This window comes from Bombus impatiens, unplaced genomic scaffold, assembly GCF_000188095.3.
Source record: "Bombus impatiens unplaced genomic scaffold, BIMP_2.2 scf_0034, whole genome shotgun sequence".
Lineage (NCBI taxonomy): Eukaryota > Metazoa > Arthropoda > Insecta > Hymenoptera > Apidae > Bombus > Bombus impatiens.
Genome location: NT_176453.1, coordinates 138,764 through 151,541, shown reverse-complemented (window position 1 = coordinate 151,541; position 12,778 = coordinate 138,764). Strand labels below are relative to the sequence as shown.

The following is a 12,778-nucleotide window of genomic DNA, read 5'->3' as shown; positions in this document are numbered from 1 at the left end:
GAATTAAATGTCCTAATAGATTTAGATATTATTAGAAGATATTTCCTTTCATAAAATTTTCAACAACAACAATTTCTGTTTTATATTATTTTATTGAATCCATTTCGTATGATCCATTGATCCATTCGTCGGTATGATCCATTTCGTTATATTTCTATCATTATGCTCGTGCATAATTCAATAAACTAATATAAAACAATCGTGCGTCTATTATTTCCTTATAAAACGAAAGAAACTTTCCGGACAACCTAATATTAACATAGCCAGATTATAACGAGCAGCAAATGAGTTTATCGTCACGTTGTACGATAGTTCGTTTTTTTTATTTATTATTATTTACAATCAATTCTCGCATTGAGAATTTTCAGTAATTTTTTCTGGCGTGGCGCAATGACGTGGCTAAATATTTATAATATGTTAATACTTATTATAGATGAGTATAATTAACGATAGTTCATTGGATCAAAAAACCTAATATGTTCGCGATGCAAACTTTTTTCATGGTGAATTTTTCAAAAATATTATACAGTTTTATAAATAATTTCGATGCTTTGTTCTCTTTTAACGAAAAATCCTTCGGTAATTTTTTGTTTCGGAAACACTATTTCCTTGTAATTAAAAACGCGAATATATCGACGCTATTATTCTGGCGTGACAGAGAAACATTCAGAAACTTACTCTTTTGGGATTCGAGACCCTCCCTGTCACAAACAAGCGCGTTAATTACTATGTCGTGTTGCACGTTCCGATGTCCTATAATTTCGGCAGAAATGTCTGTCGCACACAGCACTTGTGCACGAAGACGCTTCTGATTGCAAAACATTTTTCCAAACCGCGCAAAATTTAAAACGCGCGTTCGAAAGCTACACGGCTGACCACGGCACTGCGATACATTGAAAAACTAGAAACCACGAAAAAAAAAAAAAAAAATTGGACAGCAGAATTTCTACTCCTGGAAATTTACATCCGAGATCTAACGATTCGCTGGTTTTTCAAATTCCGAGAATTTCCCTTCGTAACTCGAAATGCAGCGAGGAGAAGCTGCGAAGTTTCGAAATGCTAGAAAACGATCGAACGTGCTCGTTTTAGAAGAGAAGACAAATTCTCTGTCGACTAATCTTACGAAAATGTTGTAATCGTATTTCGATGCAACGAACGAACGAAAAACAACGTTCGATCATAATTTTACGACTTTTAAATATTTCCTCTTGCGGTTAACGCGTTAAAATGCACTCGAGCAAGTGCCGTACGCTTATCGTTCGCATAGTAATTGGCCTTCGTTATTAGAGAGCTACTTTTTACTCTTATTCGGAGCTCGGGCTGATTTTACGCGCACCAGAGAACCAACTTTCGCATTAGTCGAGACGAAAATGCGACTATCTTCGTGTTTTGTACGTAGCGACAATTAACAGCATCGATAAGAAAGCAATCGAACGATTTCTTAGTTTAGTTTATTGGATTTAAAATAAACGATGCGACAAGGTCGTGCGCGTAAAATACAAATTTCTGTATTTATGCGAGATATACTATTATCGCGAAATATTTTTAAGCAGGTAAAGAATACGTTGCCTGGTTATACGGGCCGCGCGGAGAATCATTTTAACGAAGGAACGAATTGAGAAAAATAGACGGGACAAAGTGTAGATTGTTTAGACATTACGCAAGTGTACGAGACCAATCCGTCTTTGTATACGATATAAGATGATTCAGGTATTTTACGCGAAACAATGTCAGCATATTCATAAGCAAAAATAGGAAACAAGTATTGTATAAACGTAGAATCATAAAGGCATTCTTAATCCCGTTGCTCTGTTTTTTCAATAAATTTCGACCCATTGTATTCCTTTCACGTTGAAAAGTATCTCAAGTTGGAGTAAAATATAAAGCAAAAATTGTTGGGCATTGTGCGTGTGATTCCTTGTCTCGTTCGACATTTTCTTAAAACATTAAAAGTCTTCTTATTCAGAAAAATGAGAGCAAGGTTGCAACGTAAAAATACGAGAATTGCAACAGGACTACAAGTAATAACAACGGGGCTTCAAGTCATAACAAAAGCACGAAATAATAATAGACTGTTTACCGTTTGGAAGAGTAAAAACAGATTCACGCTATTTACGTTAGTCCCATTTGGAAAAATGGTAATGTTCAAGTGTGGAAAGTGAAATCATTACGAGTTTTTTATTTCCATGAACGCATTACAAACTCTTTGCATTAATTCCAAACACGTATTAATCTTAATTGTGTGAAAGTTTTTTGCTTGAAGTCCCCAACAAATAAACATTCAGTGACGTAACATCGTGTGATCTCGTGGGCCCAAGCAGCGGTCTTCCTTGACCAATCCATTCTTCAGTTTAATGCCTGCTTAATCAACCTGTTCTCATTCCGTATTCTTACCACGACTTTGATAAAGCGTTTATGAGCCTGCGTTTGTATAAAAATGTTCTCTTCGTGATAGAATTCCGCGACAAAACCAAATATCCCTGAATAATTATTTTCAAAGTAGAAATGTTATTTTCATCGAAGTTACTGAAAAAATATCGACTCACCAGGATGAACTGCCGCCCCGAAATATTCGGATAACGTCAATATTTTACCAAAGCTTAAAAATGCGCTATATTACGCATTATTTTCACGCAGACATTATGTCACGTCGGGAACATCTGCACACAAAGGCCAATGATACAAACGAACGAACGAACGCTTTACGATAAAATTACTCGCATTCGTTCGCGTACCATTTATTATACAATTATGTCAGTACTGGGAAAATGGGAAAATAATGCGGTGCACGAAACGGGAATAATGGATACGTTCGGCTCAACCTGTTTAATGATAATGAAATAATTTAGGTTGGCATTAGCATATTAAGTTGGCGATTCAATCGGAAACTTTACTCGATGTATTTTCACAAATATTAAAGCCGCGATAAATAATAATTTGCAGACGCAGTTCGATTTACTTTTAAACAAGCGAACTAAAAAAAAGTTGATTTAAACATTACGAATTTAGCCTTCCTTACCTTACACATTGCGTTCAGAAACTTTTAATTTTTATATCTTGTACTACATATATGTATAATTTCCCAAGGCAATAATAATAAAATAATAATACGTGACATACCTGAAATAGTATGGGAACACAATTTGTCCTCTTTCCAAAAAGGACACGCTATATCAATTGGAAAAACAAAACTCGCTTATTTTTATCCGACAGCTATAGAACCAATGTAATGGATAATAAATAAAAAATAACATATTTCTTATTACACAAAGATGAAACTCAGCATATGACAAACTGAAACTATGACAATAACTTTATTTTTCGATTTTGCATAAGTACTGTTAATCAGATTTTGTCGTATCGTGTATTCTTCTCCTGTACTCTCTACCTCAGCAAAGGATATAATAAATGATAAGAATCGAAAATGTTCAATGACGTTGCAGTCACGAGACGCAACGATGGATAAATCTGTTAGAAATAACCGAAGAAGCATGAAATTCGCTCCTCTTACCGAACTATAAAAGTAAATTATCCAACGTTGTGGCATAATCGAAAAAAAAGGTTATACCTTTGCAAAGAAATACTTTAAATTTGCTACTCGCGGAATACCAGGTGCGCAAAGAAATAAACTGGCTTTACAAACAGTATGTTTTATTTTGGTGTATACTTCACAGTTTATATTGGTTGAGAGAAGAATCTAGGCATGAAACAAGTAAAAAACTCGAACGTGAAGTCTCAATGAATAGTTCCACCAACGAGAAAGGTTCACAGTGGCTGAAACCACCGTGCACATAGTGTACATATATATCTATCTCGATATCGCAAATTCAAATTGGCCGTGTTGGGCCACGATCGAAGTCTCCGATGAATTCGTTCGCGGCCCGAGTCTCTTTTTTCCACACACCTGTGCTCTTTTTGATTCTGCTTCGAGGAAATAAGCCAGCTGCGTGCTAGGCTGCTGCTAAACGCAATGAGTCAGCAACGTTCCCTTTACGTAACGATCCTTCCAAGATAGCCGAATAAAGACAGATGTAACAATAACGAAAAAGTTTCACTTTCATGACACATTGGACGTGAGTTTAACGTGAGTTGTAATCGATTGGATCGTTGCTGCGGATTTCTACGCATTCGTGAAAGATCGAAGGCTGTCAAAATGCGCGTAACATGGAAAAATAAAATCCCCGAAACTATAGTAACGTCTATAATACTTAGCAGGTGAAGTCTATGGCCGTAAAAGTCATTGCGTTCGGAGAAACTTAAATTTCCATAAACGTTCGCAGTCTAATTGCGTATTACGTTGCGGGAAATTTTCCAGAAACTTTTTCATTGCTAGTCACATCGATCTATCGTTATGGAAAAACGAAGAACGTTAGGTAGCAAAGGTGGTAAAATAGACGAATTGGAAATACGAGAGAAATCATTTTGGCGGAGTCGCGGCTAACAAAATTGAAATTGCTCGATATTCGTTTCTCTCGAAGCAGATTGTATGTGGACAGAGGCGTGGTTTTTTAAACCATTTATTTTCCCACTTGTACAACACGAACGAAGGGGAAAAAGAATCCTTTGTGAAGTCTGTGCCACCGCAAAATACGCTCATTCGCCGCGTCAATCTACGCTCTCGCCCGTACACATAGCCGATTTTCTGCAGTTGCCACAGTCACGACACTATTTTCTATCACAGACATCTACACCGTTACAAAATCTACGGATCCAGTAGATTACGCTCGCAGAATGATCGCATCAACCGTACAACTCATCGGCCTCGCTGCTGTTAGTCATAATTTAAAACGCGTTTTTCTTCGTTGCGCAACCTCTCGCGAAACTTTTCACTTTCGTACGTACCAATTTCGTGCGGTAGTTATGAGTCACTGGTCATTATGAATTTCACTGCTTTAACGCGCACAACCGTATAATCGCGTTCTTAACCCTGCGTTCGCAAAATTTACCTGCCAATGTTCTACTTCTGCTTCGCGCCTCTTTCGTCTCATGCGCCTCTACGAACCAAATTTCTCCGCGCAAACTTTTACGAATCGAGAGCTTACTACGAAAACGATCATCCAACGAATGTTCCATACCGATTATGATTCGTTTCACATTCCACTGTGATTTCTCATTTGTTTCTGAATTTTCCTGTAAACTGAAAGATTCTCTAAATCGAAGTCCGAGCAACTGATTTTGGCCGCAATAGGTTCAAACAAAGAGATCGCGCATATATATATATTAAGTATATATTAAGTAATTCACTGATTAAATAGAACGATAAAATTGTATATTAGTTTAAAGATAAGGAATAACTCGTCGGCAGAAATCATATACCCTATCGTTAAAACGGAAAGGGAGCCATTACAGCGAATTATCTGCCAGTTTAATCGCCTTTCTCCGCTTCAACAAACGCGAAGATTAATCGCTTTAGTACGTTAAACGCACGCGTTTCCGGTTCCACTGGTAGCGCAACTTTTGCTCAACGACCAAGTGTCTCGGCGAAAGAAGCTCTGGCATCCTTTCGTGATGTTTCTCTTGCGCGAGATATTTACATTTTCACAAGCAACGAGTCTGTCATGTATGACAAACACGCCAACGCATACGTCTCTACTTCCATCTCAGATGCGTACACTGACTTTCAAACAACGAAAATTTCTCAATGTCGTACTCGAATCGACAGAGAACTAACTTTGCTTGCTGCTGCGATCCTGTAATTTTCTATGCTCGAATCTCGCTATACTTTCAACTTGCAGAGAGAATTTTTACGTTTTGAGGAAATCTGGAATACAATTGACGCGAACATTGGCGCTTAACGATAACGATTTGTTATATTTCCAGCAAATTCGAGATATTCCTTTAACGACAAAGAGATATTTGCTCGAAGATGAGGCAGCAGAGTTCGCAGATGATCTTTCGTATTTTTCGTAATTTTCTGACACGTTTTAACACGTTGACTGTTGAGTTTCCGGTAGGACCGCGTCACCCGTATTCGGGTGACGCTTATTTGACTACTTGCGAAGGATCGTCGCAGGTATTTGAAAAGATATTCTAGAGGAAATAATAAAACTATTGAATTGTTATAAATGTAACACAAAAATGGTTTATTAAAAAAATTATTTACTCGCATTACTAAAATATCGATGGGGGTAGCTAGCAGAGAACGCTTGGCCTGACGGAGATTTCAGTGAAAACGCGCGCGCCAGTCAACGTGTTAAACTCGTATTTCAAATTTTATGTTTTAACTTACACACGTTCAAGCGTTACTTTTCGCTGTAAGAAAATTGTCAAAGCTAATTACGACGATACGTGAAATACGCATTCGGTGAATATCATACGATACCAAAGCCAAGTCGAATTAGTGCGATTCGATGGTTGGTGCAAGTATTCAGTGCCAAGGAAAACACGCTATCGAATAAATATACGTATATTAACACACAAGTACACAGTCACTGTCTAAACTTTTACGAAACAATGTTACATTTGTCTGGTGTCCGAGTGGCCAATGAGATCGGATGCTTCTAAACGATTCTTCTTCTCTTTTCGTCTTCTTCTTCTACAGCGACGATCCAACTACACACCGACATGTATTCACAGCTTCTGGTAATAACAACGTGAAATTCATACTTCCGCAAGCACACTTCGACTACAACGTGTACAACGAATACGTTTCAATGTCGCGCACTAAAACATATCGTTTATCGTATCGCGCGGGGTTTTACGGTTTGCCGATTACCGAAACCACGGAAAACAGCTTTTTCTCTAATACAAAAGGAAAATGGTATTTTTTAATGAAATTAATACGACAAGCTAGAGGTTTGAATCTAGCAATTTCAGGAGTAGAAAATCGAGATTATTAAGCGAAATTTTTCAATGGACGTTATTTTACATTTAACCTAAGTATCGTTTTGCTCTCGTTAAACATAGCACGTAAAGATGGACGTGAAGTGGAGTTATTATTGAAAGTGAAAAATTGTAATTATAACTAGAGTTCTCTTCGTTTCCCTCTTACGAAACGTTGACTTCATTTACCAGAGATTACACGTACGTTTATCGTGTATATAATACACTATCCGCTTCGTCGTTCCCTATTGGGCACATCGTAGTCGTCAAACGGAATAATTAGCTAACTGCGAGCCTACGGCGTGGATCATCAAACAATACGTTGATCAGATAATGAACTCATTAGAAACGTTAATTCTTAGTCAAAGGCCGTCCCTGAATGCGTTCCCTGCACGATTTGAATTTCTCCGACGTGATTAGCTTTGACCTATATTTCAAAGGGATATTCCTGCCTACAAGTAGAATTCACGTGAAATACAGCGACGTTCAAAGGAGTAATCAAACGGAATGGAAATACGATGATGAAAAGAGCGAAGCGGATTTGTCAACGGAGAACACGACGATTGGAAAAAATGACGATTCGCGTGAAACCACTCGAAGATAACGTGGACAATGTGGAAAAAAAATTGGAAATATTTACGGGCTGAGTCAGTACAAGCATATTACTCTTATCGGTATTAGTCATCGTTGATTGTAGTCACTTCGCCTCGTTTCGTTTCAGTTAAGACAGCAAAATCAACGTTTATTAAAATAATGTGCATGAGTCAAGTATTTCTGACACTTGCTTTAATATATGTCAGCTAATGCGACACGCGAGAGGTCGTGTAAAAATTGAATGACCCGACACGATAATAGCTTTCGCGATAAGAACTTTCGCGATACTCGGTCACGATAAAACGGAAGAAAAGAGCGTTTCAATTTCTCCGTGGTACACGTACACCTAACGAGCAACGTTTTCAAACAGACGACTGAGACGAAGAGCAGCGACGTGCGTGAGTTTGCCGAGGATACTCGAAAACGAGACAAGGAATGTATAAACAGCATAAAACACGGTTAAAAGTTCGAAGATGAAGTAGATATATTAGAATGTGGGCGAATTATAACAGTTTATCAACCCACGCAATCAACGCCATTACTCGATTGAGATGAGAAGGAGGTCGACAGTATCTAACGAGAACCGTGTTCTACCGGGAAATCCATAAATCCGATTTTACTCGGAATCAAAGAGAAGCGGCGCAATTACGATCAATGAAGACCAAAGGCTCGGGCTCATCGAATGGTAAAAGCAACGAGGAGAATTCCGGAAATGTCTATCGTTTCGTCATCTGCAAACGTGGGAAAAGCGAATACGCGAAAAAGTCTACCATTCTTCTGTGTTCAACCGTGTCTTTTTTTAGCAGATAACATTCGTACGTGTGCACGCGTGTCGCTAACGTTTAGAATTGATGGTTTACTATCGATGAAACTATGTACGTTATTATTATCGAACGTGTAAACAAGAAAATAAATGTACGTTTCGATAAACATTCGAAATGACAGTTGCACGTTCGCGTGCGAATATGAAAATGGATATGGAAACGTTAAGAGAAAATTGCGAATTATCTGGTGAAATGAATTTTGGCATCTCTGATTTCACATGTTTTTCTTTTTTAATAAATGACAATAAAAGTCTGATTCGAAGGTGGGTGCTAATAAAATTCTGAGATATGCAAAATTAAATCAAAGACATCTTTTATTGAACTTCTCAAACAATGTAATTTGAGTTAGTGCGGTACAGCACTATAGCGACATTGGTTGACCGGCGTTGATCAGTCTGGACGACGAAGCAGAATCGAGTGTATCATCGTTTCGTTATCACAATACCTTGTATCGTCAAACGGCGATGTTCAAAATAAATACATCCAGAAGGAGAGAGCGGAAAGGATCGAATTTCGAAAGAAGAGAAAGAAAAAAAAGAGCGAATCCACTCGAGTCAACAATCCATGAAACAAAAATGTCGATAATTCTAACGAAAAAAAAAAAAAAACAACGCGCGATCCGTGTGAAAATTTTTTCGACGTTCTTCGAATCTCTCTCGCTCTCTCTTTCTTCTTCCAGAGATCAAATAGCGTAAAGCACGATTGGCAAATGATCACAATCAGCAAACACAAAAAGCAAAATAAAACGGGAAAAAAAGCGTTCGTCGAAACTCCGTCACGATCGATAAAAGTAAGGTCGAATGTACGTTTCGCCGATCGTCAATTGCGATTCGTCCGCGATAGAATCTTTACAAAAAAAAAAAAAGCTGAACGTCAAATATAAGTTCTTATCTCTCCCGGTCTGAACAGCGGCATCGTTTAACAAAACGAAACAGGCAACTTTTTTCATCTCGATACGTTCGAATCGTTTTTATCAATTTTCGTTTCTCCAGCTGCAGCCTTCGAACGTTTCATATAGTATACGAGACACCAGGTTTGTATACCACGGCACTGTTCCATAAGCAAAAAGAGACTCGACGATTCGTCGCAAATAAATTAAATTTTCCTCCGTTCATCGTTTGTGAAAACAATAAATGAACAAACTTCGGGGGCGGAGGGGCGAACGGTATCATCGTCGAAGCTGTATCGTACTACGAACTCGTTCCGCAACATGTATCCGGATTGGCGGCGACGGTGATGCGTTCTCGAGCGAAAAACCTTTATTCCGGAAAGGCGGATTGCAAGTGGCATCCGATCGTTTCTCCACGGACGCTGCCAACGAACGATGCACTGCTCGGTAGAAAAGAAAAGAATGCGTGATACATTGAAAAATAAAGGAAGAACGTGGTGGCGAATTTATTGGTGAACACTATACAGGCAGGGTAAGACACGCGTTTGGTTACACAGCAGCGAACGTGATACCGTGCAAACGGCGTTACACTCGAAGAAAAATATCAACGAACGACGATGTTATTAAAGCAGCAACGATTATCTCTTGGCTTGGTATGTGATACGCGGTTGTTGCTGCTTTAACAAGAGTCAACATCAATATTTATCTGTTGCTACTTAGCAATAAAACTTGCTATGCACGATGAGGACCAGAGCAAGAGAGAAATATTGCTAATATAATTCTTCGCGTTTGGATTGCGCGTCTCGTTGGTTGAACCCCGGACGCGAAGCACGCACGCGCTAAGCCTAATTAGTCGTCGGTGATTTTCGCGGCACGCTCTTTCGTTGCCTTCGAAATTGCCGCATCGTCTCTAATATCCCCTAACAGTCTAATGGTAAATAAAAGGCGGACCGTTTAATACGCGACTTCTCCTATACACATATAGACAACGGTGATAATCTAAGTGAATCGCCTTAACATCTAGGCTTACAGTCTAAACGAAAGAGGATGGTGGGTAATGGATACGTGTGTGTGTGTGTGTATACATGTGTGTATGTTTGTTAAATATGCGACGGGTGTTTTTTTTCTGTCTGATTTCGCGTACGAAACGATGAAAGTTCGCGGACTCGTGCTGGGTCGAGAAACAAGATCGGCGAGCACGGGATGAGAAGCGTTATCGCGACGGCGTTTCACAAAATCACGCGAAGCTCGTGATCGATACAATCGACGCGCAGCTCGCAAACCGTGATCGATCGATTGGCTTCACCGTGCCCCGTCTTACGCCTTACGAAAATTCACGCGATGCCCTTTTTTCTACGATAAAACGTTTTAAGGTCACGGCCGATGATAATTGGAGACCACGTTTCGTCTTGCGTCTATTCGATCACGTGTCCCTGTAATAACGTGGAGTCGCGTGAAAAGTAACTGCGACACGAGGACGAGTAACTCTGTTCGATAAATTTTCACGTTAACAAACATTGTACGCTAAAGATACTAAAGGTCTTGGCTGAACCAGAGACCAGCGAACATCCAACCAAGTTCCAATGTTAACCAACTTACTTCCTAGCACTTTCCAAAATAGAATCAAGGTCTGCCTTCCAATCTGTTTGTTTTGTACAGAGTGCAAGCTACAGATCAAAAGGCAAACGCGTAAGCGTCGACCAAACGTCGGACAAACTTGGTAACTTTGAAAGATTACGAGGCAAAATGAAATCGATACACCGAAGTGGAACACGTAGTGAAATTTACGAGATTTTCGAATCTCGCGTGTCAATCGCAAAGGACAGACAATTTTAGCATTTCTCGACGATAGATACAACTAAAATTTAACTGACGTTGCAACAACGTGACCACGAGGAATGCTTTACGCATTTACGACTACGCGAACACGAATCGCGCAAGTAACACGAAACAACTTCAAACTGTTAGCCATCCTTCCGGCCGCGAATTTCTGTTTATCATGAACTTAGTTGCAGGAACAAAGGATTCGCGGGATATTTGCCAGCCACTGCGCTACTAACCGCAAGAAACGTTCCAGGAATGATCGAAGTATCTCGATAGTAACACGGATCGATGTTATAACGTTCACGCGTAAACGTGACTCTACTTTTCAAGTAGCCAAAGTACGCAACACAATATCGAACGTATTCGAAAGACCAAACAATTTATGGAACGAAGGTTTAAAGCGAGTTTCGCAACGACGACACAGGAAACGATATTCGACAATGAGAAAGCAATTGTTCAAGAGGTAACGAGGATCGGAGAAAACTGTCGGGCATCGCGTGATTAAAAGAGGAAAAACGGGGAACGCGAACTTTCTTGGCGACCAGCGGCCGATTCATCGTTCCGTTTAATTACTACGTTACGATTTAAACAGTCACAACTCTAGTTGTTCCGGTGACGGTGGTTGGCAGCGAGGGGAAGCGTTATCTCGTTGCAAACGTTGACAACGGTTGAGATCGTACGACGCGAAAGAGGAGACGGTGGAAAGAAAGCGAAGGAAGTTGAAAGAAAGGAAGGACGAGGAGAAAGAGAGAGAGAGAGAGAAAAAGAGGCGATTACAGGGAATCTTTCTCTCGTGCGATCAGCTTTAGTCTGGTAGTCGACACACCTGCCTTATCGTTGAGTCGATTCGCTTGACGACACGAGCCAACCACCGTTTATTAGTAGCATGTTGTCATCGATAAGCAGACCGCGTGTATTCCCGACATCAAGGTACGATCCTTTAGACCTACTCTCGTGCGTGCTTCACGAGTGCACGCACATCACGTATACTACGTGTATACAACGTACACCGTTAGGAAGAAGAATCGTTCGACACGTAGCTTTGCTCGTTACCGTCAGTTACACTTGTTCGTCGTTTCACCCAGGACTGCTGGCAACGAGGGCGTCATCGCGGGAACAAAACCGAGGAAGGGAAGAGATGGAAGTAGGATATAATTACAGCGACGCGCGTTACTTCGGACGAAAGGAGCGAAGGTTTTTCGCAGAAACGGATAGCTACCGTTCGAAACTCGAGCAGTTTTCGTCTCACGCGGTCGCGCACGCGTCTACGCAAGTCCGTTCGGCTTTGTTCCCTATCGACGAACTAATTGAATCTACAGGGCCACCTCTCTTTCGCTCGCACTCACGCGTCTCCCTTTCTCTCCTTCTCTCTCGCTCGCACAGTCGACGTGTTCACGCTCCCTGCTACTCTGCTTCTTCTTTTAGCCTCGCGTGTACGCACGCACGCGAATCGAAGAAGAAGGAACGTTCGCAAACACGGACAGACGCGAAAATGTTCTCTCTTTGCACCGTAACGAGTCGGACCAGCAGACACATCGAAAGAGAATCTCGGATCCCGTGTTCATTCCTCCGCTTGCAGCAACGTGCGGAAATCCTGTTGCAGCTTTGACTCGTGGTAGCTCCAAATATCGCTGAAATCTTCCTCGTCCTCGTCCACCTCCTCCGCGAAGATACATTTCTTCTGTTCCGATATCGGCGCGTTCGGCGACAGCGAGTAAAACTTTATCTCCAAATCTCTGTGGCCGTTCGGCGACGTGATGATCTCCGTCGAGACCTCCAGCTCTTTCGGCGACTGTACGGTACCGTTCACGTCCATACCGGATGG

The 12,778-nt window shown here is 40.5% G+C and overlaps 1 protein-coding gene across 1 annotated transcript in view; it reads right to left on the bottom strand.

The window, feature by feature from the left end:
* Nucleotides 1-8,529: 8,529 nt before the first annotated feature.
* Nucleotides 8,530-12,778, bottom strand: part of LOC112213217 — a 6,529-nt gene continuing 2,280 nt past the window's right edge. Inside the window, exon 2 of the mRNA XM_024369132.2 lies at nt 8,530-12,778. Coding sequence (XP_024224900.1) covers nt 12,515-12,778 — 264 coding nt within the window. The 3' untranslated portion in view covers nt 8,530-12,514.